Raw genomic sequence first — 27,971 nt, forward strand, 5'->3', positions numbered from 1 at the left:
AACCCAAAATATAGCTAAGCAACTTGGAAAAGAAGTCATTTTGTTCAGCAGATAATCTTTTATTTCCATAAAACATACAGTAGTGGAAACAAGATGTTTAACAATCTTCAATTTCAAGATAATCCAAAGTTCTGTAAACAGTTGAAGTGTGAGTTACACTTTTTTAAATTCTCCTTCTTATGCTGTTAAGAAGTTAAGTGCAAACATTGGAATTATCTTTTAATTTCATTTTAAAAAGCTTCAAATCACCAATGCAAAAGAAGTATTTCTTCTACGTTTGTGGGCTTCTAGGCCATCAGACTGTGAGTATGGTACTGAAAGAACTAGGGAAGTTGTAGTAATTAATAACAGAGAAGATTCTCTTCAGTAAGTATATGCAAAGGAACTGCCTCTAGAGGATTGTTTCAGAGAGGATTTTTTTTTTTTATCCTTGTAACACTGGGAAGTAAAATAATGCCCCCCAAAGTGCTGAATGGCTGTGCTCCTTAAATTATTTTAATCGTAATGCATCCAGTCAAATGCACAAGGTGATTGGAATGTAGATGTCATGACACCTACTAAGTCTTCTATTTGGCCGTCTCCCATTATTCTGTGTACAGAGATAGACATCTCAAGACTGAAATTTGCTGAAGTCTGCAAGCTGTGGAGAGCTACTTATGGTAGCCTGTTAACAAACAGTGAGGAAAAAAGCAGCATCAAGATGTCGGGGTACTCAGTCCAGTCTTTCTGGGGAAGGATGCTCTTCTGAAGGGGGGAACTTTCATCAGCTGTGGCTGGGGGACACTCAGTTGAAGAAAAACTTTCTTTTTTTTCTTCCCCACAGTTCTGGTTCTGCCTGAACTAGAACGATCACTACAATTTCAGGATTGTCTTTACACGAGTGAAATAGTTGGTAAATTTTTAAAAGAAACAACATTTTCACTTGCTTGGCTTTGGCAAATATAATAAACTGGTCTAATTATGAAATTTAAATATTTTTCTTAGGGCTATTGCTCCCTAAAGCTTTTAAGAGCTGCTGCTGCCTAAACAGAGACAATCAGAAATTCTAAGGAGAAAAAAAAAATTCTTAATGAGGAAACCAATCAACGCTCAACAAAAAATCAGCTACTGAAATAGGGAATTTAAAAAAAACCAAACACCAGCCTCCCCCCCCAAAGACAGATTATTTTGAAACATTCTGCTTTTAGGGTGAGATGTTTGAAATTACAATTAATTCCTTTTTCACACTCCTGGCTTCCGGGAGAAAAAACCAAACAACTGACTTCTCATTCTGATCTAGGATGAGTTGTCAGAATGTCAGGTACCATTGTGAGATGGTGAAATTATTGTTGTGTCAGTTCTGCCTGCAAACAGACACACTGCTCCCTCTTCTTCCTGCTTTTGTTCGCGTGAGCCCAGGTGTCACACCTCCCTCATTTTACCTCATTGCTGTAAAGCAGTAAGCCCACAGATGTGAAGCTAACAGTGCAGATGTCACTGTGAAGATTCAAAATGTATTTACATGTATGAATTTAGTCTTGTTGACTGTGTAGTCACCGAAGCATCAGAGGAGTCTGTACAAAGTACAGGCTTCGTTGCCTTTGGCATGATTTCATGCATGGGCCACATCTCTACCCAGATGAATGATGGACCATATGTTTTCTGACTGCCTTTACCTCTTTTGGATCTTCTTTGTCTGTAATTATACCAAACCTGATGAATCATTTCTTTGAAAGGTCGTGTAGTCAAAGTGTAGAGAAGAGGATTCAAAGCACTATTTATTGGCAGTATAAAAATCACCACCCAAGAAGTTATGGTACCTTAGGGAGGGAAAAAGAAAGGAAGCTGTAACATGCATTCCAGTGTTTGTACCCGTTAATTAATGCAAGCGCTCAATGCCTATGCAGCACAGCTTCCTGGTGAGAGGGGTAGTCATGTGCTCCTAGGCTGAGTTCATGTCACAACAGGTACTTTACTTTTTCTTTTCACTGTTATATTTGCATGGCCCTCTTGCCTCCCTCAGTTTCCAGGACTGCCTGCAAAACCTGACATTTTTTACTTTCCCAGTAGTTCCATTTATCCCTCTTTTTAACTTTTTGGTACTGTAACTCCCTATTTGCCCTGGCACGCTTCTTGTTCTGGCTGAGCCCCATTTTCTTGCCCCAAAACTTTTTGTCTCTGCTTTGCTCCCTATCTCTTCCTGTGATCTCTGTTGCCCATCCTCTTCCCATGACTAGTGACATCCAATCCTAATGATGTCCCTGATGTCCTGTCCTCCCACAAAGCAATATCCTCCCCTCAGAGGCTGGTTTTCTCCTCTCCACCAGGACTCCCAACACTCCTGGTCAGCACATAAGATAAAATCCTCTGAGCTAAAATGTTTTCTTACCAAGGTAGTATTGTGATACGTATCTGTATGTTGAGTCTGAACCCGTTACTGCTGACGGTACTGTTCATGTTCACATGTTCTTTCTAACAAGGTTTACAAGCCCTACATAAAGAGGCTATTTTTCAGGCATTTACTGGTATTGCAAAAAGAAGGAAAAAAATAAGGTGCAATTTTTAATCTTTTAGGTTACGCTATTTTTACATGGGAATATATTCATAGCATAAAGAAGATAAGCAGAGCTTTATATAACTTAATGTTTTGAACTACAAGTACCAGTTCGTAAAAGAAAGTTATTTCAGGATAACAATTATATTGTTAAATCAAGATAGGAAACACTGTATTGTCCTGAGCCACATTTAGGCAACAGAACCAGCAAAAGCCATAAGATGAGAAAAGCCAATGCAATTCAGCCTTGGTTTTCAAATACATTTTGTATGTTTTATAGATATTCTATGGAGACAGACTTGAACGATTTGAATTTTGGGCTTTTTTTGGCTGACTCAAAGGTGACTAATCTTTGATGATTATAGTAGTATCGTTCAATTCAGTAGTAAAACTACATACTTCATTATAGTGTGTGTACATATATAGAGATATATAACATAGGGTTCATTATAGTAATATAGTTCAATATATTAAATTCCTCTTCTGAAGTAGAAACAACGCTGTTTATACAGACACAGTTGAAACAGCCTCACAAAAGAAAGGACATACCTGGTATTTCTACTTGAAGTAAAGAAAGGAGTTTCAAAATAAAAATGGGTATCCAACATAGTGCATCAGTAAATACAATGAAGAAAAAACGTTTAGCAAGGATCATCTCTTTTTTAATATGATTCCGGATTTCAGTAGCCATAATAGCTGTTTGGTGAACACTGTAGAACATACTCCCGTAGGAAAACACAATGATGATAAAAGCTGCCAAGTTTACACCTGTTTAGGAAGTTAAAATGAGTTATAATTTAACAGCATAATGGTAATTCCACATGACCTACTTGCAGGCTGGGTAGTAAAGAAAAGTGTTTCATCTAAACTGCTGGTCCCATAGAATTAAGTGGCCAGAAAATCTGAGTCTGTCTTCACCTGAACACTGAATTTTGGCCTCTGCTCAGGTATTATTTCATTCGTTGACACCTGACAAATGGCTGCTTTCTGATCCAAACTATGTAGTTCTCCTCTGGTCTTACCATTGCTCTACTTTCTTACAAAGTCTGTTCACTCAGGAACTTATTGGTCATTAGGTTCTTTCTGCTTTTTCAGCCCTTCCTGCATTTTAAGCTGTGTAAGTATCTATCTAATACAGTAAAATAGTCAGGCTGGAAAAAGTCTTTAAGTGCTTACTGGAGCATCTAAATACAAGGTGTGAACATCATAGCAAAGCTATCTTATTTGTTTGAAAATTAAGTTCATTTGCAGCTCTAATCATATATAAAGAAGAAATGCAACTTACCTAAAAAAATGACAACAGAATAGATCTGACTTCCCGAACTTTCTGATTGTTCTGAGTGAAGAGGAAAACAGACGCCGTTGGTGCCATAGTAGTTCCTGAAAAATTCCTTATTGCTCAGTGGGATAAAAGCAACAGCAAACCCAATTATCCAGATAAGAACCAAAATGGAAATTGTCCTGCATTTTCTGGGCTTCAAACACCTAAAAGGATAAACTATGCAGATGTATTTTTCCAAAGTCAGGTAAGTCAACAGTAAGACTGACACCTCTGTAGACAGAATAGCCAGCGATCCCACCAATTGACAATGAATACTGTCCATCCACAACTGAGCGTGCTTGTTGTATTCTCCGCGATATTTAAGATCGAACGCTCCAATCACAAATAAATATATTCCCATCAGACAGTCAGCACCTGTGGGCACAGCGCTTAACATCATTATTTACACATCTGAATTTCCCATTCTCTCTGTGTATGTCTATTGGAAAATAGACATACACGCATATATATGAGTACATAAGTCAGCTAATATATAGATATAAAATCAATATTATAGTTGGAATGCTATTGTGACTTACAATTAAGGTGGTATAATTCAGTTCTATTCCTCCTTTTTTTTTTTTTTTTTATTTTCATTTGGACCAACAGTCTATGTTTCATACTTGTTTCCAACCTGATTTTTTGAAGTTCAGATAAAATTGGTTTGCATGTAGAAAAAGATATGGCTTCATTTACAGAAATATTCTTGCAATCCTTTTTTCATTAGGTCTTATTCCTTTTGTTATTGACATTTGGCTTAAGATAATTTGCTTTCAGTAGAGCATCTCTGCTGGATTCAAAGTTTAGTTTTGGTTTGTCCACCTTATGCTAGTTCAAAACTGATGTGCTTAGTCTTCTAAGACTAGTAAGGGAAGAGAAGCTGTCAACAGAGAGCTGAAGGCTTCTCGGGTATTTTGGCTAGAAGTTTTGCATAGTATTCAGATCGTTCCCATAGAAACAACAAAGTTTCAAAATCACTGACATTCTGTATTTAGAAATGTTGCAATCATATTATACACTGCTGACAATTATCTTTCAAAATGGAACTAATTGAATTTGTGAAATAGACTCTCCTGTATTGAGACAAGGTACTCGTGATTGTAGTGACTGTACTGCCAAATAGTTCATCCATAAACTTGTCTTGGTCTTAGGACTAAAATAAAAACCCCTAATTCTTAATATTGGGGAGCTAGGAGGGATTGATTTTCTGTATTTGCATAAGTAACTTTTTGCTTGTGCAAAAAAATAATAACTATCTTGAACATAACATTTACACATGCAAGTTGCTGTTTACTCAAAAATGCATAGTAAAATCTAGGCTTATGGTCCTTTGAAAATTTTGGAATTTTATTTCTTCTTGCTGAAGAAAGTGAGAATTTAACACAGTACCCGCAACATTAAAATCAAACACGATACCTTTGGAATTCCTCAGCTGCCGAAGGCAGCGTTTAATGAGACCTCGTGGTGCATAAGATACAGCATTTTGTATTGTCATTCACAGCAGCATGAAAGTTCAGTTAATCCAGTGCTGGAAATATGGGACTATATTGTCACTAATAACAAATATCATACATGCTATGAGCAGACAAACCCAATATTCTTTTACTTTTACACATGGAGTACTCACAGCAGAGAGACATTATTGAGATGGCGTGGAGCTTATTCTCCGATCTGATGTAAGGCCTCATGCAGATAACAAAAATATTTCCAAAGCAGGTGATGGCAGATACAACCCAGACAAACACTCTCTGTATTATGCTAGCCAAAAGATTCTCAAGGGATGAAATCCCATCAGTATTGGGCTTACAGCTGCGCACATGAGGGGCATATCCACAGTACTGGAATTTCTTAAAATATCTGGTTGTAAGAAAGAAAAACAGATGAGAGATGGTTCTAGTTTGGTTACCAGAATATCAAAACTCTCTAGTAACCACTAAGAAAACATATTCTGAAAGAAGAAAAGTTAATTAAAAACTGTCAAAATTTGACAACTGCTCACATGCTGCTTTTCATACACTTTCACTTTCAGTTATCCAGTTATTCTGTAAATTGTAAAATTCAGACCAAAGAAAGCAAACTGGAATGATCTACTTACATGTGGGAAAGGTTTCTCAAGGGTCTGAACATTCTTCTCTGGATGTTTGCAATTTCAATGCCCTCCAAGCTGCTGTAAAAAATATACTCTCAGTAAAAGGCCATAGAAACTCAGTAGTAAAAGAACAAACTTTATGAGCATTTACTTGTGCTTCTATGATTATAGGAAACTAGAGATGAACTTTAATTGCATCTAATCTGTCATCCCTTTGAAACTTCAACAGAAAGTCTGCGTAAAAGCTAAAGTGGAATAAAATAAATTGCAGTTAATTCTAATAAACTTGCTGTTCTTCCAAAATCATGAAGAAGGCTCTTATAGTGCTCTCAGCAGTGCAATCTCCAATTATTATGTTGCCCTTCCAAAGTATTGTTCTACTGATGTTCTTTCATCATCTCTGGTAAAATAACAACTTGTTCCAATAGTAGTATTTTACATGTCTCTTCTGTCTTTTATCCCAGGGAGTGCTTTAGTAGACAAACAAACCACTGCAGGAATTCAGTCTTCATTGTGTCAAGAGCAGCAGAAGCTGGGACACAGACCATGTAAGGAAAAATGCTGGCGTTCTTGTAAGACATAGATGGGATTTCTTACTTTAATTTTTTTTTTAATATATTGAAAATGGCATTAATATTTCCATGCAGTGCTAGATCAGTAAAGTGTAACTGTGTAAGTTGTTCTTTTAGAACTTCAGTTTCTGTATTCTAGTCCATGCCATCCACTGGTTAGATGTGGAACCGGTCAGAGGTCTTTAGTTCTCTTTGTGGGGAGCCTTATTTGAATTTACAGTTCAATGCTTTGAATGCAATACTCATGTGAGTTCTGAACACATTTAGGCAAAAGTGGAGAAAAGTACCAGTCTTACTGGTTAGTTGCTGTGGGCTGGTGGGCAGTTTTGCTAGGAGACAAGAAAAAAGCCCCCAATATAGAAGTGTGTTAGTTTTGTTTAAGCACTGCAATGAATCTTAGGGTGTGGTTTCCCCAGCTATTCTTACTAATTCAAACTAGCAAAGAGGCAACTGGTGTTGTACAAACTGCTGAGATATACAGTTACCAGTAAATCTATCTCAAGATTTAACAACTTACTTAAAAACATGGAAGGTCATGGTCACTGAATTGCATGAGTTCTTTGGTGTTAAATAATGGATAAAGTACATGCTGTAGCCTGACTTTTAGGGAGGTAATTAATTATTCTTTTCTGTGCTCAGCAGCTTTTTTTCATGAAAATTGTACAGATTTAGTACTTTCAGGTTGTTAGCCATTTACCAAATTTAGTTTCATTTGGCCACTGGATTCCAAATCACTGCGAGGAACCTGGACTGATCAACAAAGGCATGTGCACTGCTGGCTATAGCTCAGGGGTCAAATCATAAACTCCTATTATGCTCCCATCCAAGGAGACATCTCTTTTTGGATCTCCACAACCTGTTGTGACAGGACAAGAGGTAATGGTTTTAAACTAAAAGAGGGTAGATTTAGACTAGATAGAAGGAAGAAATTTTTTACGATGAGGGTGGTGAAACACTGGAACAGGTTGCCCAGAGAGGTGGTAGATGCCTCACCCCGGAAACATTCCGGGTCAGGCTGGATGGGGCTCTGAACAACCTGATCTAGTTGAAGATGTCCCTGCTCATTGCAGGGGGGTGGACTAAATGACCTTTAAAGGTCCCTTCCAACCTAAATTATTCTATGATTCTATGATTTTGAAATGGTGACTGACAAGAACCAATGCTATTACAGACATGCTGTTATTGCAGACGTGCAGTGGCCTGTGAAGATGTGCTTAAATCTACTGCAGGATAATTTCAAATTTGCAAGATTGTCACTGTACTATCGCACACTTTTAGAAAGAGATCTACTGGCAGAATTCAAGTTAGAGCTGCTGTGTTAGTGCACCCACAAAGATTCCCCCCTAAATTCTTAAAAAAATTTGCAAAAGTCCCACCTCTGACATGGCAGCTGAATTGTACTTGGTTTATATTGTTCTTTTCATGTTGTTAGCAATAGATTCTATAAGAATGGAAATATGTACCCAAACTTATACCAAATTCATTTATAAGTCCTGTCTTTACATAATGGTACCTGCCCATGGTGCTAAGAGCCCCAACTGGACCTTGCATGACCCTTAAGCCATGTGAACAAATTGTGCAAAGTGAAATGAGGGTTGCATTAATCTTGTTCTGTAATAGCAGAAAAGACAATGTCCTTCTCTAAGCTGAATTTTTGGTCTATTTTTGCTGGAAAAATTTCCATTATGAAACTGGTATTTTCAGGAAGGAAAATTTGGGTATTGCTAGTAATTATTTTCCAGGCTCAGATTGTTGAGGATCATCAGCATAACTATGAACTATTTCAAGGGCAATTTCTTACAAAACGTATTCTGGATCATGTCCTTCTGAAGGAGACATGCATAATCACAAATAAAATATAACTAAAATATAAAACTTGATACTTACAGGGATTTGAGTTTAATTAGAAAATCAAACTGGTCTATTTGTATTTTCTTGATGGGGTTGTAAGAAAGGTTCCTGTAAATACAACATAGACATAAGTAACTCTGTACATCTTCTTTACAGCTTGTTCTAAAAATAAAGTCAAACTACATAACCCATTTGCTTTTCCAGTCCTTTAGGAAGGACTTGTACAAGTGGCAGTTCCAACTGCAGGTAGTAACATTCATTTAGTGTTATTCAGCTTGCTAAGCCAGCAGAAAGAGCAGATGCTTCACAGGCATGCTATTGCCACGTACACGTACACAACTTCCTCCCCCAACCTGATGCTTAAAGTTTTTGACTGTAGAAATATTTAGTTATTAAACTTTTCAGACTTGTCTTTCCAGTAAAAGAACCTAGCTGAACTGCATGCATTTACAAATAAATTGCAATCGATTTTGCTAGTTGCTAAAATCTATTTTTTCGTAATCATTTGTGTGAGTTCAAGAGACAGAGGCAGTGGAATGTAGAAACAGGCATTAGATGCTATCGCTCTGTGCAAGAGTGTTTCTAGGTACATCCCCTTTTTCTTCTCCCTATAACTTTTCCTTATGTTTTCTTTTTTATATTGTAACTAGAATGTGCAAACTGAATAAATGCAGCTGTACACACTGGGTTGCCCCAGTGTATTGTAATGGATCCCAAGGATGCTGGAAAAGCACAAAAATAAGTTATTCCACATACTACCTCCTCTCCTCCAGAAAGGTCTTCAGTTTTGTGACTAGTGCCTCTTTCAGATTATGCGACAAAGATTGGGACTTTCCAGCAGCAGCATTTGAGAATTTGCCTATATACACATCATGGGAAAAAGACAGACTGTCTGGTTTTATAATACCTTATGGTTTTGTGGAACTCTTTCACAGGAAAAAAGCAGTTGCAAACAAGACATCTGTATGATGCTCTTACATGTTTATGATCTAGTTTTAGAGCCAAATCCTGATATCACATTAAACATTCCCATCAAATTATTATATATATAATATTATAGCTAGCATAGTTCATTTTGTATATACTAACAAGATCTAGAAAAAGGTAGAATTTGAACTTGCTCTCTTTTGGGACACAAAAATACACATATTTTATAAAACTCTTTTGGGCAAAATGTTACATAGAATTATTTTGGGGATAAGTATTTTTTAGTGTGCTGGGTTTGGCTGGGATAGAGTTAATTTTCTTCACAGTAGCTGGTATGGGGCTGTGTTTTGGATTTGTGCTGAAAACAGTGCTGGTAATACAGGGATGTTTTCGTTACTGCTGAGCAGTGCTTACACAGAGCCGAGGCCTTTTCTGCTTCTCCCCCCACCCCACCAGCGAGGAGGCTGGGGGGGCACAAGAAGTTGGGAGGGGACACAGCTGGGACAGCTGACCCCAACTGACCACAGGGACATTCCAGACCATATGACGTCATGCTCAGCAGATAAAACTGGGGGAAGAAGGAGGAAGGGGGGGACATTTGGAGTGATGGCGTTTGTCTTCCCAAGTAAGGGTTATGTGTGATAGAGCCCTGCTTTCCTGGAGATGGCTGAACACCTGCCTGCCCATGGGAAGTGGTGAATGAATTCCTTGTTTTGCTTTGCTTGTGTGTGTGGCTTTTGCTTTGCCTATTAAACTGTCTTTATCTCGGCCCAGGAGTTTTCTCACTTTTACTTTTCTGATTCTCTCCCCCATCCCACTGTGAGGGAGGTGAGTTAGCAGCTGCGTGGGACTTAGTTGCTGGCTGGGGTTAAACCACGACATTTAGGCAGAGCTTAAATGACACATACAAACAAAGGTGCTCTTTTCTTTCCCAGTATTCATGGCTGAAAGCATCATATCAAATGAGTAATATACAGTTATATATAATAATCAAGAATCCTTACAGTTGTGAAAGCTCCTTTAGATCCTTAAATATGTATGGAGGAAGTGTTTCAATCTTGTTGCTAGCCAAATCTCTGCAGAAACAGCCACAGGTAGGATACAGTAAATTCTTACAAGGCTCAGTAATTTTACCAAACAGTTTTGCAATTTCAAGACACGCAGTTTTATTCTGTTTGCCAAATAGGATATTATTTATTCTATAGGTTATCAGAAGCTTGGAGTATAAAAGAATGCTGTTAAAACAAAGTGGGAAGCTAGATCCATCATATCTCTCTTTGCCTAGTTAGTTCAGATATGCCATTAGATACATAATTTGTTATTGTTTTATTGACATCAAAAAGAAAGTAAAATACCCTTAACTTTGGTTGTAGGAGCTTGGACATAAATTAAACACATTGTTTTGTGATGGGAATTCTTTCACATAGGCTAACCAGCACATCTTTCCTTTTGTTCTTCTCTCTGCCTTGCTCCTTATTTTCACTAAACATAAATCTCAATAACTAGACAGAGGGGTAAAGATCTCAGTCTGACTGAAACTGGCAAACTGGTCTAAAAAACAATGAAGGCACACACACACCTAGGCTGTAGTGATTTAAGATTAAATAATATTATTCTGTTCAGGGAACATAACGACCTTGTGAGCAAAAACCATGATATTATTGATACAGAGTATGTATTTTATTGACTATTTCTTCCCTGTTAAATATATAGAAAAAAACCTGAAGATGGGTGCTATCTCCAGAGCATGTTATATGAAATAGAGTTTATGATAAATGACATTTGCAATATAAACTATAAAACTTTGTGACGACTTGTACAAGTAAGAGAAGAAATCTACTCACAATTCATCTAACATCTGGAGAGAAGAAAAGCTGTTTTCATTTAAAGAGCTGATTTTATTTCGTCTCATCACCCTGAAAAAATAAACAAACTTATATTGCTGCTTCTTGACACCTATTTGGGTTTGCACAAAAGTTTTTATAAACTTTAAAAATTTTCTCTTCTCTGCATCTTCAAATATTTGCCCAATTCAGTTAACACTCTAATCGGATCTAGAAGCTTACCATTTTACCATTTGATAAATAACTTTTGTTGCCTATACATACATGTATTTGTGCATACATATATACACACAGCCCCCCACTCACCCCCCATCGGAGGCTAGTATAAAGTGACTGAGGACAGGAGGAAGATTAAGTGGGCTAGAAGGCTTGTGACCTAACAGTATCTCAGACACAGGCACATGGCGGTGCAACTTTTCCTTCACCCATATTTCATCTGCCACTGAGCTTGCTCCTTAAATGAACAACCTGGATTTTAAAAGCAAAGAGAGAGCCAAGAATGTGGGTACTGCACAAGTGTTAAAAATTGAAAGTGACAGCTACCGTGGATCCTACTAATCTATCAAAAAGTGGAAGGGATTTTCTGAAGATGATTACATCATGACTGAAGAAACTGAGGGAAAATTCTAAAATTAGTAAGCCAGCCAACCCATCAGCCAAACTCTTTAAAATGAAGAAAGAAGCTATATATTTTGTGTGTTTGCTACTTCCCATTATGAGTTTTTGCCTCCTTTTCCAAGAAAAAAGTTAGAATGAAAATTTTTAAATCTTAATATCAGTCAAAATCGCTTCAGTGAAGTTTAGTTGCATATATCAATGCTGAACTTTGCTATAAATGTAAACAATGGTTATTTTGTATAGTGCTCATTTAAAACCAAGCATTTTAATTTAATCTCCTTGAGATCTAAATAACCATGATACTCAGGAAACTTTTATATTAGCTGTAATGAATCACTTGACTGCTCAGCACAAGTATGTCTCACTTGGACTAGCTAGCATAACCTATTACTTACAGTACAGTTAGAGTGTTGCAGGAGATGAAAGTGACATTTCTTACATGATGGATATGGTTGCCTTCAAGGTCTCTGGGATATAAAAACAAAACATCAATCACTGAAAATAAATTCAGGCAGTTGTTCTAAGGTAATTAAAGAAAAATACTACCAGAACTTCATGACTGCACAGAAGAGAGTTGGAACCAGACATGTAATATTTCTGCACTCTTAATTGATGACTTCAGGTCATCAACCCTGCAGTGACCCAGCAGGCACTCTGTAAGATCCAGCACCCCATTAGAAAATGTGGCGTGGAAGTGCCACACAAAGACAACCAAATAATATTTTTCTAGTGAAATAAGGTAGACTTACAGCCAGTTTAGTCTTGGCATATATTGGCACAGAGGTTTATCAGGCAAATGAGCAAGAGAATTATTCATCATCTCTCTGAAAAAAAGAAATAGTATAGCTGGCTATATTTGCAAAAAAATACATTATAGAGAAAAATCATGTCTCTTACTTTTGTACTTTTGAAAAAAAGGCAGTCAAAGCTTGATTCATTTCTCATAGTCTTGAAGGTAGTATTATTTTCTTAAACTTCTGCATATTTTCCCTGCGGCATTCTGTGGAGCAGTATTTTAATCTTTAACTTGTTAATTACCAGGTAAAGGAAAGATGTTCACTTCACTGCTATTTAAATAAAACATAGCAAGTCAATACAAATATGTTGACTATTCAGTCATAACACGTAACTTCTATGGGTGATGGAGGAAGGGGGATATGAAGGGAGGTTTCCCTTCAGGATGCAGGGGAAGAGGGTCCATCATCTTTGGGGCTGGAGAGAGCAGCGGCAGTTTACGGACAGGGTCTCAGGGCGGGAGGCAGGGCTGCTGCCAGGGAGCAGGAGCTATGGGACCCCTGCCTCCTGCACTGCAGCTCTGGAGAGCAACTGGAATCCATTGCTGCAGCTGCCACATCCTTGCCCTCTCAGTGACGTTGTCTTTTTACCGTTTTTTTCACCCATCTCCCTACACTTTTCCAGATACTGCATGTCTGCTGCTGTGAAAATCCTCCTACTCCAGCACATTTTGCCTGGGGGTAAGAAAAAGCTACAGGTGTACTGCCAGCACTCTGTGGTGAGCAAGCACACTCTTTATAAAAAGGTTTTTATATATATCTGCCCTTTCTGTTCTGTTCTTTTAAATAACACTTTTGGTTCTTATTCCATACTTACAGGAGAATAAGTGATTTGAGTCCGTAAAATGTTAATGGGGAGATCCGATTTATCCTATTATTTTCAATTATCCTATAAATTACAGCAAAGCATGTATCAGATTGATAATTGACTGCAGTCTTAAATTGAACAGATGATAAAAAGTAACAGACTTCTAAGTGGATAGCTCCAAATGTACATTCAAACTACTTAAAAAAATAACATACTACTCCTTAGCAGGTCAGGGTATTCACCGAATTAATTTCCTTTAAGAAGTATTTAATTTAAAAACAAAAAAAATCTTAGAGAGAGTAATTACTTTCAACTTAGAAAAAAGTGTTTTCCTGTGAGTTTTTAAAATTCTTTGATCAAGACACTTTGAATGGATTCTCTGTGAAAACAGAGCAGCACTACGTTACAGTGTTCCATGGTGATCCAACAGTTCTGAACACACAGAAAAATGTTAGGCATGTTATTATTTGCTTATTTTTAATAAATTTACTGAGTCAAAATAGTATTTCATTTTCATCTGTCTGAAAAGCAGTAATAAACCAATATGTCAGATTGACAGTCATTTTGTCTGGGACATTTCAAGCACTGTTTACAGGGAAAGACTTGCCCCCCAGATTATCTTTCTACTGTATCCGAGTTATTTCATGTAATAATTTGTAACAAGCAATTACCAATAAATATTATTTAGTATTGTAAAAGTCATCAGTCACTGGAGCCATTTAGGCCCAAGAACTAATTTCTGCTCTCACCAAAGTCAATTGGATTTTTACCTTGCACAGTGTAACAGGAGTTCCTTAGTTATCTAGTATAAAGTACTGCTATGCACAAAAATGAAAGCAATCCAAATATTTCTTTGTCTTGCTTTAATTATTCCTTGAGAAGATGAACATACAAATAAGAAAACAACATACAGCCATTCAAGTCTGTGGAGATCTTCAAAGACACCAGGCTTCAAACTGGTTATCTTGTTGTTACTCAGGTATCTAAACCAAGACCAACCAAAGATAAATGAATGGAATGATGAATTAGCATCAGATGCATGAAAATGAGTTTTAAGATTTTTTTTTTTCCCTTAACAATTTATCAGAATACTGCTAAGATTTTTCATAATTACCATTTTTGATTATGGTAATTGTCATGCCCTTCTTTGAGACCAAGGCAGGACTCCCTCTAAAGAGGACTTTCAGAGGAATTATGTAGAACATTTTGTCTTATCTATAAAAAACCACAGCAAAATAAATATTTTCACTGTGTCATATTTTGGGCCCTTCCCAGTTTCCTTCTGTGGAGTGATTTGTTCCATGAATGTTCCCAGGATCCTGTTCAATCTTTGCTAAGGATGTTAGTCATAAATGTAGATACTAGAATCATGGAAAAAGAAAGGCTGAGAAATGAAGGGGAAGGGGTACTATAAATGGTCTGGGAAGGTAATAACAGCAGCTGTAATAACAGATAATCAACCACACTCATGGGACGGAAAAATAGGAGGTACAACATTTTAAATTTTTCCTTTTAAAAACACTGCAGAAACAAAAAACTGAACTGAAAAATGCAATTTATGTGATGTCTCTCACTGAGCACTTCCCTTAAAAGTTAGAAGCGCCTTTCAAAAAGCTGCTGCAAAATAAAGAGAGAAGTGTTCTTTTCATTACCTGATACTGGTTACTTTGGTTTTGCTTCTGTAAACCAAAATACAACATTAAAGTTTTCTTCCATCACAAGGTCTCGCTTTTGGTTTACTCATTTTTCATTCTCTCTGACTTTCTGCAGGGTAACTACCATACTGTCTCCTCCTTCCATTCTGAGGTTCTGAGGAATAGGAGTGAAGTATGGAGCCCACTTGTATTTTCAAAGCATCGTCCTGTGCGATAAACCTGCACAGATAGCTCTTAATCTATCTTTGCTTTCTCAATCCAATCATTGAATTAAAGTTTTGGACCATTCTGCAACTTGCTAACACTGAATCAAATAAGGGAGAAACATCCATAGCAACTCTCAGAGCTCTTCCCACTGCTTTTTACTTCAATATTCAAAAAGCAATACTTACAGTTTTGTCAAGTTGTATAAACCTTTGAAAGCACGTTCAGATACAGATCTGATTTTATTATTCTGAAGATACCTAAGAAGATAAAAAAGCAACAATTCATTCTCTAAGCACCCAAAGTCAAAGCAAACATAAATAACCAATTAAAATTTATCAACTAAACTGAATGCATGTGTGATACTTGAAAAGAAGCTATCCTACTCGTTACACCTTAAATTTGATGATAACCATTTCACAGCTATAGCTGCAAAGACTTTAAAGGTGTTTTAAAAGACACCCCCCCCCCCCCCCCCCCCCAAGAATTACAAAATTCCTTCAAAGGGATGCTTGGTTTGCCTGAGATGAACAATGAAGTGGTTTTTTGCAACCTCCTGTTTTAGGTCGTAACTTTAGAGTTCTCACCTGTGTGACCTGATCTTTATGTTTAGCCAGAACCCCGCTACAAGCAAAATTTTGCATGGCAAATGTAAACTTAAAATGTGGTTTTCAATTTTCTGTTTATAGTGTCAGAGAATTTTCAAAATGCTGCATTTTTAAGATAATATAATAAAAACATAAAACGAATCTTACTAATCTTCTACAAACTAAAGAATACTAGTTTTTTCCTCCTCTTTATCTACTTTGATGAAATAATGAGTTAAAAAATATTATCAACGGCAAATATTAAATCCTTTCCAAATATTTTTAAAACATTATAGTGTTATTGTCTGAGTAATATTTAAATATAAATCCTTTTAATTAAATTACAGTTAATAAAACATCCAGATGTATTTCTGTTAAAAAGCAATAAGAAATCTGACATTGGCTTTTACAAAACGGGTTTGTGTCAAACACTGCTTAGGAGCTTTCTGAAAATGTACCTTTCGATCAGAAAGGTGTGAAATTAATATTAGAAACAAATGTTTTGTACAGATAGATATGGACTTATTTCTTTTAATGAAAAGTTTATCTTTTCAGACTTTAAGGTCATAATGGTACTTAACTTTGTGAACACAAGATGGTGCTGCAGTACAGCACAGTTTCCATAAAAGTTACACTCCAGTAAGTTTTCTAGGTGACATAGGAACCCTGCTCTAGACTTTTGCATTTAATTCTTAATTTCACTAATTCTATTAAAGCAAACTTGTTAAAGACTATGATTTTTGAACAACATGTATATTACACATCATAAAACATAATGCAGTATTGTGTTGCCATAACAATTTGACTAGTTGGGGCATTATCAAATTGGTACCAGAAATAATTGAGTAAAACCAAGTGCCATGTGAGTAAGCTTCCCACGGCAAAGGGAAGTTTAAGTTTCCAAACTTTTGTTTTGTAGAATAAATGGATTAAGTTCCTTCAATTTCTTTTGGCATATTATTCTTCATTATAAATGTAACTTCCTTTGGACATGATGAAAGTTTAGCATATTTCTTGTATAAAATAAAAAATTAAATATGCAGAAATTACAGTTTTGCAAAAAGAGAGATGTCAAATCAAGCTATTTGAGCCAAACAGGTTACACAATTAGATGAGGTACTGAAGGGTAAGACAAAACAGAATTTTGAGTATAAACTGAGGGTTGTCACTCAGATGTTAAGCTCTGTGTGTGTGTATGTGAGAGGGAGAGGATGAATATTTAAGGCACTAAATAGGTATTTTAAGTTGAAGCACTGCCTTACAGATTTTTAAGGTCTTGGTATTTCTTGAAAATGTCAGCAGAAAGTTTCCTTAGCAGATTCCTCTGAAGAGACCTGTAGGAATGAATGCACAGAGTAAAAGTACTCTCCCAGCTTCCTACAGTGCTGCCACTTTTTGTTATTCAATAAGAGCAGCTTTCACACTGCTAAATAATAAAAGCAACATGAAACCACCTGAATATGCCTCCACTGTTTGTCTGAATATTCATATCTATTTAAGCAGTAAGCTAAATACTTTATCATCAAAAAATATTCTTCCATGTCCCCAGAGCAACTGACAAAATAGTTAAATCTAAGAGTTAAAAAGATTTGAGTATAAACTAAACCACAGATTTATTTCAAACCTCAAATGCATATAGAACCCATTTCCCCCTATGTCCCCATCTCCACTGGGCACTGACTCAAGTGTCCTGTCAAGAACAAAAACCATTCAGGGCATGGTTGGATTAGAAGTGACTGTAGCCCGAAAGCCAGCTGAACTGACTCACTGCTTTTTCTAAAGCTAGAACTGGGCCTTTATTTTTGAAGTCTTTGTTGACCCTGAGCCAACAGCCAGTTTAAAAATATATTTGACATTCCACATCAAACTTTGTTAAGAAGTATTGCAGTACTTGAACACAGACCCAACAAGGAGAACCTCTGCCACACTTAAGCACAAACTGGTACTGAACAGAAAGATCTGTACCCCGGCTCTACAGGGAAGTTCCTCAGGCAAGGACACGTAATACTGCCCTCTGCTCACCACACAGAAAATGGCCTCTCAAACAGTGATGCACAAACTAAGAGCAATATTAACCATTCCCTGATCTCTTCCAAAAGTTTGGTTTACACATACATATCTGTATGATGACCCAGCCCAGACTAAATCCTTTTAAATAACGGCACATTCAGAGACATCAAATGAGAACTAAAAAGATTTGTTCAAGCAGGTAGTTCCACTGAGTTCAAGGCTATTGACTCTGTTGGCAGGAATACAGACTAGTAATATTGGCAGGATCATAGAATAATAAAAAGTCCTAAGCATTTTTTTCTTAAAAGGAAACACTTCTTTTGAACATTTCTTTAGATTTCCTGAAACAGTTGCTAGCTCAAGTCACTGTTACAAAAATGAAAGGATCACTTCACACAGAGTTTTCTAGTTCCTTTTCTCTCATTTTATGCAGGGAAAATCTGTACTTGAAACATTAAAGGACTAGATAACAGAGAGACACTATGCTTTCACAAGCATCAGCTGAGCCAACTGGTCATAATTATAAGGCTGTAGTTGTGAAAAGGTTGCAGGATTGATAGTCAAACCTGAACAGAGCAAGAGACCACTTTTCTGCTCTACTTACATTATGGTTATGTTTGAAGAGACTGATGGGACAGCATGCATTTTGGCAGCATCGCAGAAGATCTCCAGCCCTTGGCAGGTACACTCTCCTGGCACAGCACCAGCCACTGCGTGAGAACAAGAACATGGTTGTGGCAAAAGGTGGGATGGGTGGTGTGATGGGATGTGGAGAAAAGAAAAATGGTGTAAAAGAACAGTGAGCACAAAGACAAACATACCAGGCTGTGTTAAACAGAAATTAAGGCACATGTTTTTACACAATTGATTTAGACATGGGAAGAACCTAACAATAAATATAAAGGGACACAAACAATTATGTTACCTCCTGACCTCTGTGAAAGAGCTTGTAAAAGCTCTTGAGTTTTAGGCTTGATATACAGGAATCTGGCATGGGTTTTTTGTGGCTCTTTTTTAGATTATTCAGTCCTCTTATATTTACTAGAATGAGCACAATTCTGTCCAGGTGAAAATGGGATGAAAATGGGTCAGAAAGTCTTTGCTTCCTTTCACCTCATCTCTGTGCTTTAAGTTAATGCTCATAGTAGACAGTAGAGTCAGAAAATCTGTACAAAGGGACAAATGCCCACAGAAGTGGAGGGGTTTTGCAAGAATCATTTGATGAACGAAGAAGTGAATTTGGAGGAATGTTGCCTTCATTTCACTCTGAAAGATGTGTGTTTCATTGTCTTTCCAGCAGTATTAATATATTCAGATAAACATTAATATTGCCCTCCTAATTGGCATATGTTTCACACTCCTTTTATAGAAAATGAATCATTCCTAATGGAACTGAAATTAGCGTCAATGCATATGTTGTCTGCAACATTAATTCTGTTTTACTATAAATGAAACTGCACTATATTTCTCTTTCAGATAAGCATAATTGCTCTGTATTTCTTTCTAGGAATCGTCAGTAATAATCACACAAATAATATCTGTAATTACTTACAGCACTCAGGTGTCTTTGTCTGAAATGCATACAGAGATTTCAGTTTATTGTATTTGTCCTTTGTATAATGTTTATCAAATTGCAGAGACCATCCATTGTTGTCTTCTAATAAAAAAAAACCACCACCACAAATAGAAGACACATTAGACAGAAGTTGAAGGTAGAAATGCTTTCACTAAATTTAGTTGCATCAAGATTTATCTAAATAACATATTTTTTCCAGAACATTTCATAGACCATTAGATGACCTTATCTTTATACAGCTGCCTAATCACATGCATGTACGGAGATTATGAGCGGCACAGTAAGAATAGCTTTTTATACCTTCAACAACAACATTTCTTGTGACAGTTGCACTGAGAAAGTATAATCTTTCACTTCAGAATTTTTTGTTTGCATAGGAGTCTAAAAACAAGAGACAACCATATTTTTCCACCTCCTTAAATGTGCGGGTTTGTCACTTTACCCAGGAAAGCTCAAATGATTACTACTACTCCGCCTACTTCTTTCAGAGGGCTGTCTCACACTATTGCAGCCTATAATTTCTTTCCTGAAAATCTAGATGAAGGCCAAATGAACACTGCTTTTCAAGAGAATGGGTGAGATGGTGTAACATAATTAAGTCAGTAAGTTGAAGTTAAGCTTAACGTGCACCTTCTTCAACAAAGCAATATTCCTTATTATGAGTTTGGTCACTGTGCATAGATGTACTGGAACAGAGTGGTTTATGGCCATAAAGGTGAAAAATGAAGAGCACCTTTAAGTTCATTCCCACAAATGTTTTTATCCAGATACAGTGGTGCTGAAAATAACTACAGACCTGTTTCTTGGAACATATCTGTCATATATCTGACAGCTGTAAATTAACTGATCAGGTAACTGCTTCCAAAACAGGGCAGCAATACACACCACCAAAAAAAAAAAAAAAGAAAAAACCCCAAACAAAAAAACTTGCCTTTAAAAGCTGTGATCCAATTTTAGTTTTATTAATTTGAGCCTGACCTCTCTTTAGCTTTGACAATACCCACACCCTTGTAGTTTAAAGCATCTCAATTAACAAATATGCACCAGTAGCAGAAATGCTTCTTAAGATGGCACTTGCTAGCTGGTGAGTCAAAGCATCAGTGATAATTGAAAGCATCACTTTGTAAGGTTACTTACTTTCAAACAACATTTATAAGAGAACACTCAGCACGGCTCTGCTTTCCTAGTCATTACAGTCTTAGTTTCACTTTTATGATATGCTAGCAACAGTTTTTTCCCTGCAATTTCATATGGTAATTACTTAGTTATAAATACATTTCCTCAAGGACATTTCTCTATAAATCTTTATGTACAAGTAAGCATTACTACTATATCTGTTGGCTTCAAAATAGGCAGGGAGAAATAAAATATATTCACGTCTTTGCAACTTCTCCCATTCTGAAATGGTGTCTCATTTTTCATGTCACATTACATAGAATTCAGTTGTTTTCTCAGCTAGGTAGGGAAACTACCTTGAAAGCATCTCCTGAAGCCTGCCTACAGAGTGTCAGCACATGGAGCTGTTCTGAGGGATGCCTGCCTCTTCACTGCCTAAACTGAAAAGATATATACATGCTGATTAATAGATATTATGAAAGATTAAGTAACTTCACGCAAACTATCTTTTATCTAGTTGTTGTTTGTTATGCATAAATTGGAAACCTAAAAGATTCAAAGCAACCCATAAACTCTGTCTTCAGGAATTGCTCCATTAAGAGAAAAAACAGACTTGAAAAGCACCTTCTTCAGTCAAAAATTAATGCGAATTAATTTATGCCCTGCAAGAATGCCAGCTTCCCACCCAGAGAAGGCATTTGAGCACATTTTATTAAATTCCTCAAGAGCACCTGGTATGCTCTGATCCATTAGCAGTTTGCCAGTTTAGATCATTAAGCTGATATTCAGAAGCAGCCTAATGCATTTTGAACAAATGAAAGGTGTTGGCAAACCTGCAGAAATACTGCTCCTGCCTGTTTTAAATACTCAGCAGAAGTTCAGTTTTAGGACTAGCTGCAACATGGAATCTGTTATTGATGAAGCGATGCGAACAGATCTTTTGCCAAGTGGTGAGTGCCTTATAAACCTACTGCCCTGTAGTTAGGACTGTAATGAGGTTTCCCTATCACTATTTCAGAATATTCTAACTGGAGCACATCCATTGACTTTCATTTGCAAGATGACCCAGCAATTGGGACCTGAATAAACTAGTGGGAATACAGTATACACAGAGGAGGTGAGCTTTAAGACTAAAGGAATCTTTCATTGAGGATTTCTAAACAGAAATTTGTAAAGATGTATTAAAAAATAGATTATTCTTGGAGTATAATCATACCAAATAAATATTTTGCAGTCAGGAATGAAGTCTCAAAATATTTTGGGGCTTTCTAATTCATAATTGTATTCATAGAAAGCTTTGGACAACTAACCACTTATCTGCAGATTCTGAATATATACTTAACAGCCATAAATTCTAATCCTCCTGTAAGCCAATGAACATATAAAGTAAAATTTTTCTGCACTTCCCTGCTTCTGACACTGAAGAGTGGATAGACGAGATTTTATTCTGCCTTTTAGTATTTTTAGAATGCTTTGCAATGTAACAAAGCATGTACAAGAGGTGACCATTACTGCAATTCACATCTGCAGAAAAAAAGGATGAGCAGTGCCTCCTACACTAATGGGAACGAGGGAGCAGTTCACTACAAAGGGGAAGTTCACCAGCATTTTCAAGGAAGTTGAGAGGCAGCTGTGTATTTTTGGGTGGCCATAAAAGAGAAGGGGGAAAAAAACCACAGAGATGAGAGAAGATGGATTATTTTCTACTGAAAGCATTCCAGTTGTCTGGAAATGAAATGCTTTTCTCATGGCATTGATTTTCCTGCCTTCTACTAGAAACACAGGGACATATCTGAATATAACAAAACAACTTATTCAAAGTTTTCTGACCTTCAAAAATGTTTGCTTTGGGCCAAGCTTTGTGCCCAAGCCTGGGACAGTCTTTATTTTATTCAAACTGTTTTGCCAAATCCCGGAAGAATGTATTGTGCAAATAACTATATTTAGTACAGGCGTTCGGTGAAGCACTCAATGCCAGAACTGTAAATCACTTTGTGATCGTTTAGAGTTTATATGGTAGGTTTGTGACCTGTTTACTTCTGTCGAGACGAGGTTCTCCAAACACTTTAAGAAATGACTGGTAATAGTACTGGTCTTGAAATCCCAAATCTATCATTTGGGGGAGCACAGCTCAGATGAGAAATTGCTTTTTCCTGAGCCAGTTCTAAAACAGATTATGTTGGCTGCACTTCTGTAAAAAACGAGATCTGAGAAAACAAGGCATCAGCAAATCTTTTCCTACATGGGATAAATGAAATAAGTAATTGTAAACTGGACTTATCTGACTGCAGATTAATACACTGTTCCTTGCTAAAAGTTGTCAATTACCATTTCTGATGGGAAAGGAATGAGAAAGAGTATGTTAATCCTGACAAACTACAGATTTGAATAATCCTTTCAGTGACAGATCCAAGAAAATATCAGCTTTGCTCAATTAAAGACACATGTCTTATTTAGTATGAAGCTTATGAACAGGATGTTATCTATACGACTTTCCCCTTCTCTCAGCCATGTCTTCATGGGTTATTATGCAGAGAAATGCTATCAGTTAAATGCATAAGCACTCTAAAGAGACACTGTGTCACCCTTTCATTTTGCCTTTGCTGTTGGTGAGCATAACCCGTGGACATATTTCTTTCTGCCAGTTGTTCAAATATACTTTCTCTTGCTGTAAGAAATTATTTCAGGCTTTTCACAAAAATATCTTTCAGTACAACGAGGAAAACCTGAGTCCTCCAGACAAGAAGCAATTCCTTTTAAAATGTTTACAGATGAAGGAATATAATTGTCCTTTTCCACAGTGTTGGGGCATACTGATATAGTCATTAGACTTACAGTAAGACCAAAACCACACTGAGAATTTACAAAACAGTGTTGCAGTGCCTGCAGCATTCAACTCTGGGAGTGAATTTCACAGCCCCAGTTAAGATACACAAGTGGAAAAAAACGAAGAAACTAAAACTGGACATCTACCAGTCAAGGCAAAGGCAATCTACCCCACACCCAACTGTGTGTCACTGCACATTGACTGTGTCCTCTACCTGCTGGTTAACTGAAAGGTAGCTTGCCTATTATATGTGACAATACAATCACAGAAAACCAGACAGGAATTAAATCAATTCAAATAAGGTTTATACTTCTCTGGACGAGCTAGATTACATGCTTACACAAGTTTATTCTTGATTTTAAAACAACTTAATTAATCCAGTGCAACTTTTAAGAAAATAGGCAGGCTCAAATTTCCAAAAGATAAATATCTTCTCAATATTTATTCCTGTGAAACACTTGCATAGGGGAGTTTTCTAGTTTAGATAACAATACTTTTAATCTATATAGATTAATCCGAATTCCTATTCTGTTTTGCTCAAAATATTTACAATTTTTTAATAAATGTGACAGAATAAATTAAAATAAGCTAATAGAATGAATAAATCTATAAAACTTTGTGGTGCTTGAAAGTTCCCTTAGCAGTAAACCACTACAGTGGAGACCAAAAGAGACATAAGTCTACTGAAATGTAAAAGTTACTCTTAGTTATCAACAATATTTAAAGATCTCAAAACCAAAATTGATTAAAAGCCTCTAGCACTTCAGCAAAGCTATTCCATTTGCTGATATTTGCATATCAGTGTAAACCTGATTATTTCACTGCCATATACTGTGGATGAATGGCAATGACAGTGAGAATAAAATTTGGCCATATACGAAAAACTTCCATGTGAAGCTTGAAAATCTGATATTTCGCCAAGTATTTGCTACATTTTAAGCATGCTGCTGACTTCCAAGTGTTTTCTTTTTGCTTCATAAACAGAATTTACTAGCTAGGGCTCAAAACTGAATGGTGTCTCATACATTTAAATCTTCCATTTTAAGTATGATGGAAAAAAATGCCATGCCAGGAAAAGATGAGACTGACTATAACATTATTCATTATTAGTATTAATTTGAAATATAAAGTCATCAAGCTCTCCTGCAATGTGCTGAGGCAAAAATGGGAAACTCAGACCCCCTGAAATTTCTCACCTCTTATAAGCAATCCTGTAATATTAAAACATACATCTTTTGTATAGATGTTTTGAAATCTCCCATAGAAATTTAGATTTCTGCTATGGAAATCTAGAATATGATTTAATGAATCTACAGAACTGTAATAATTCTCTGTAAGTTTATAGACCTTCAGAGAAACACATATGAAAACAGCATGACATCTATATAGATTGTTTTTACCTTCATCCTGTTGAATTTTATAGGCTCTTTTAAAAAAGAGGTAGTATGCTATAACTTATTAAATAAGGCAAGAGAGTCACCCGGTGACTGCATGGCACACAGTAACAGATGAAGCCTGTGCTTTTAGAGGTAAATAGGTACAAGACTTCAAACAGCCCCTCCCTGCTCCAGTTCTTTTGGAAACCTTTGTCTGTGATTTCCAGCCTATGAGCTAGAGCTTAACGAACATCTATAAGCGAACTTCACAACTGGGGAGCTGAATGCTGCCTTTTGTTTGGAGATCTCTTAGGCCTGGGAGCAACACAATGGTAAGTACATTTAGCCAATGAAGAACTCCTCCAGAGAGTCAGAAACATCTTAAATTAAATCTGCACGCCTGTTCTTGCTTCACTGGACTGGAAAAATGTGGCTATGACACTGTGATTAAAAAACAAATGCAGACACACTACAACCATTGCTGAACTGCCAAAAAATCAGTTTTGCAGAACTATCAGCAAAGTTGTCCAGAAGCCAAATTTCTAAACAGTGAGGAAACTTGTGCTCTCAAAATAGCTCGGGCTACTTTGTTCCATTAACTACTCTACATAATTAAGGACCCTGCTTGTGAAAAAAGATAAAATTAAACACCCTAGCATGGTGTTCCTTCCATTCCCCTTTTATTATTGCTAGTAAGTAGAGCAGTAGTCAAATATGTAACAGTAGTTGCTGGTTTTTTAATGCCCCATTCATGGTGAAACAATCTGGTCTACAGAGGTGCAAGGGATTAGCCCCAATGCATGCGATTTTCATTTTGAAATTAATAAGGATTCTGGTGATTGCATTTTTAAGAATTCTTATGATAAAATACTTTTTATTCTAAATATGACTTATGCCTGTGTTATTTGCACATAATCATTTCCTCTAGAGATTTACTAGTAATAAATGAAGAACCTATACCAACATCCAGTTCTGAGATGGAGCATAAGAGCTATTCAGTAGTGTGAAACGACAGAAACCCTAATTTTAAACAAAACATAAACCATATCTACTCAATTGCCAATTAAGTTTAAGAAAAGAAGAATTAAGGCATGTATTTATGAGAGTTAAGTATCACAGACTGCATGGGAAGATACTGTATTTTATATCTCCTGTTTCTGTGACAATTTGCAGGAGATCACAACCTAGATTTCTTCATCTCACCTAGAGAAAAAAAGAATTAAAAAATCACTGCTAGCACAGTGATTCCAAACAGTCTTATCCAGTACTATTTAGGAAGGCTATCACATGAGTCACAAACACTGTTTTTTTGAAATATCTGAGCTTTTCATTAGTTTCCTAATTTAGGTAAGTTATGACTCTTTGCTCACTGAAGACAGTGGGAGCCTTTCCATTGATTTTAGTGGAGTCAGTCCAGGTCAGTTCTCACCAGGGTCAGCTTTGCTTCATAAGACCTGTTGTGGTCAAAAGCCCAGGTGCTGTGACTGAAGATGGTACATCAGTCTTATTGTTTGCATTTTAAATTAGACCAGAACATCATAAATCCAATAACTACATAGATTTTGGTTGCATGTTTGGGTACTATCAAACCCTAGCGGAAATTAGGAAAAACTTTTAAATGTGAAAGCAGAACTATTTATAAAGAAATGAGTGCACCTATATTTTACATCTAAGGGATTTTCAGAACCTGTAACTACAGGATGCTGACACATAGTGCTAAATATATTGGAGACAAAGCAGCAGGCTTTAATCTTAGACTTCAAGACATATCATAAAGTATGCTTTCAATTGGCCAGGTAGGATGTCCAGAGTTTCCCCTGAAAGGAGAAAAGCTCAGTACCTTTTAAGACTGTTTATGTTTCTGTATTTCTCCATTTACGACTTTGTACCAAACTAATTTCAAGAGCTGATGGGTGGTTTTGGAACAAGAAACTTGAGGTAAGTTACACTGCAATTTACTAGGAGGCTTCTCCCCAAGAACTGGCATCATATTAGCATCACAGCTAATTTACAGTTATGATGAACAAATCATGCTGACTATCCAGCAGAATGGCTGGAATATTAGGGTCAATTGCAACAAAGATCTTAGAAGATCACACAGGAAAAGCAAGTATTCAGTCTTTCAGTGATTTAAAATTTAACTGTATTGACCATTTTTGCAGCACTTTGTAATTAGCATGAAATGGCTACAAAATTATAACTGACCCAGTGATGTATCTAGAAGAGATAATTACACAAAAGTTGTTAGACTAATAACATTACACTTTTATCACTGCGTGTAATAGTAGGAAAATTTTATTCAGAGAAAGCTGACCCTTATCTAGGACAAAAGTTTGCTCATTCAGCCCTCTAAGTAGATGGCATATCAGAGAGCTTTAAGAAAGAAAAGATAAAGTGCTTATGTGTAAGTTTTAAAATTTAAATACTTAATCAGGGAACAGATTAAGGATTTTTTTTTCCTCTAAAGCTACTCAGAGTTGGTATTTTGAAAAAAATTTGTTCATCTGAACAAACATGCATGTTAAGACAATAAAACGCATGTGGACTCAGTGTGAATCTACATTCAAAATATTGTTCTGTTATTTTTGTTTTGCATTAATCAACTATTGGGTTTACCTACTGTTGGTAGTTTTAATTTTGTTTTGTTTATCATTAAGCATCACTGTCAAAGCAGAGATTCTAGAAGGCTTCTTTCCCTGAATATGTACTTGGGAATATGTACTTGGCACTTTTACTGTGCCATTGGGCTTCAAAGGGCTTTGCCTAGAGATTGTTTAGAATACATTAACAGTAACGTTGCAGCAGTAATGTCTTTGATGTGAGAAATACTCTTTACTTGTTTTAGGAACAATTCCCATGTCAACACTGCCATAGCATTAGGTGAGCAGAGTTTGTGATTATGCCTAGTATTTATCCTTCCTGCTCACGTTTAAAAAAAGCAATGAAGTAAACAAATGTTCTAACCTCCCATCTGTAAACATCAGTGTTGTGGTTTAACCCCAGCCAGCAACTAAGCACCATGCAGCCGCTCACTCCCTCCCCCCCCATCCAGTGGGATGGAGGAGAAAATCGGGAAAAAGAAGTAAAACTCGTGGGTTGAGATAAGAACGGTTTAATAGAACAGAAAAGAAGAAACTAATAATGATAATGATAACACGAATAAAATGACAACAGTAGTAATAAAAGGATTGGAATGTACAAATGATGCGCAGGGCAATTGCTCACCACTCGCCGACCGACACCCAGCCAGTCCCCGAGTGGCG

General features: G+C 36.6%; 1 protein-coding gene across 2 annotated transcripts; it reads right to left on the reverse strand.

The window, feature by feature from the left end:
* RXFP1 (relaxin family peptide receptor 1) lies at positions 1-27,971 on the reverse strand. 2 transcript variants are annotated; one of them, XM_075029303.1, is made up of 17 exons: positions 27,934-27,971; positions 19,366-19,470; positions 18,418-18,523; positions 17,066-17,137; positions 15,405-15,476; positions 14,269-14,340; positions 13,367-13,438; positions 12,505-12,579; positions 12,151-12,222; positions 11,138-11,209; positions 10,298-10,369; positions 8,403-8,474; positions 5,950-6,021; positions 5,482-5,711; positions 3,819-4,229; positions 3,083-3,301; positions 1-1,799 (listed from the first exon to the last, which is right to left on the reverse strand). In XM_075029303.1, the coding sequence occupies exons 3-17, from the start codon at positions 18,456-18,458 to the stop codon at positions 1,498-1,500; spliced, it is 1,926 nt and encodes a 641-aa protein (XP_074885404.1). In that variant the 5' UTR covers positions 18,459-18,523; positions 19,366-19,470; positions 27,934-27,971; the 3' UTR covers positions 1-1,497. The 2 variants fall into 2 exon arrangements, with proteins under 2 accessions (XP_074885404.1, XP_074885411.1); XM_075029310.1 differs by lacking the exons at positions 13,367-13,438; positions 14,269-14,340; positions 15,405-15,476; ... (2 more) ...; positions 19,366-19,470; positions 27,934-27,971 and adding an exon at positions 12,653-12,840.

This window comes from Buteo buteo, chromosome 1 (assembly GCF_964188355.1).
Source record: "Buteo buteo chromosome 1, bButBut1.hap1.1, whole genome shotgun sequence".
In the NCBI taxonomy this organism is placed as follows: Eukaryota; Metazoa; Chordata; class Aves; order Accipitriformes; family Accipitridae; genus Buteo; species Buteo buteo.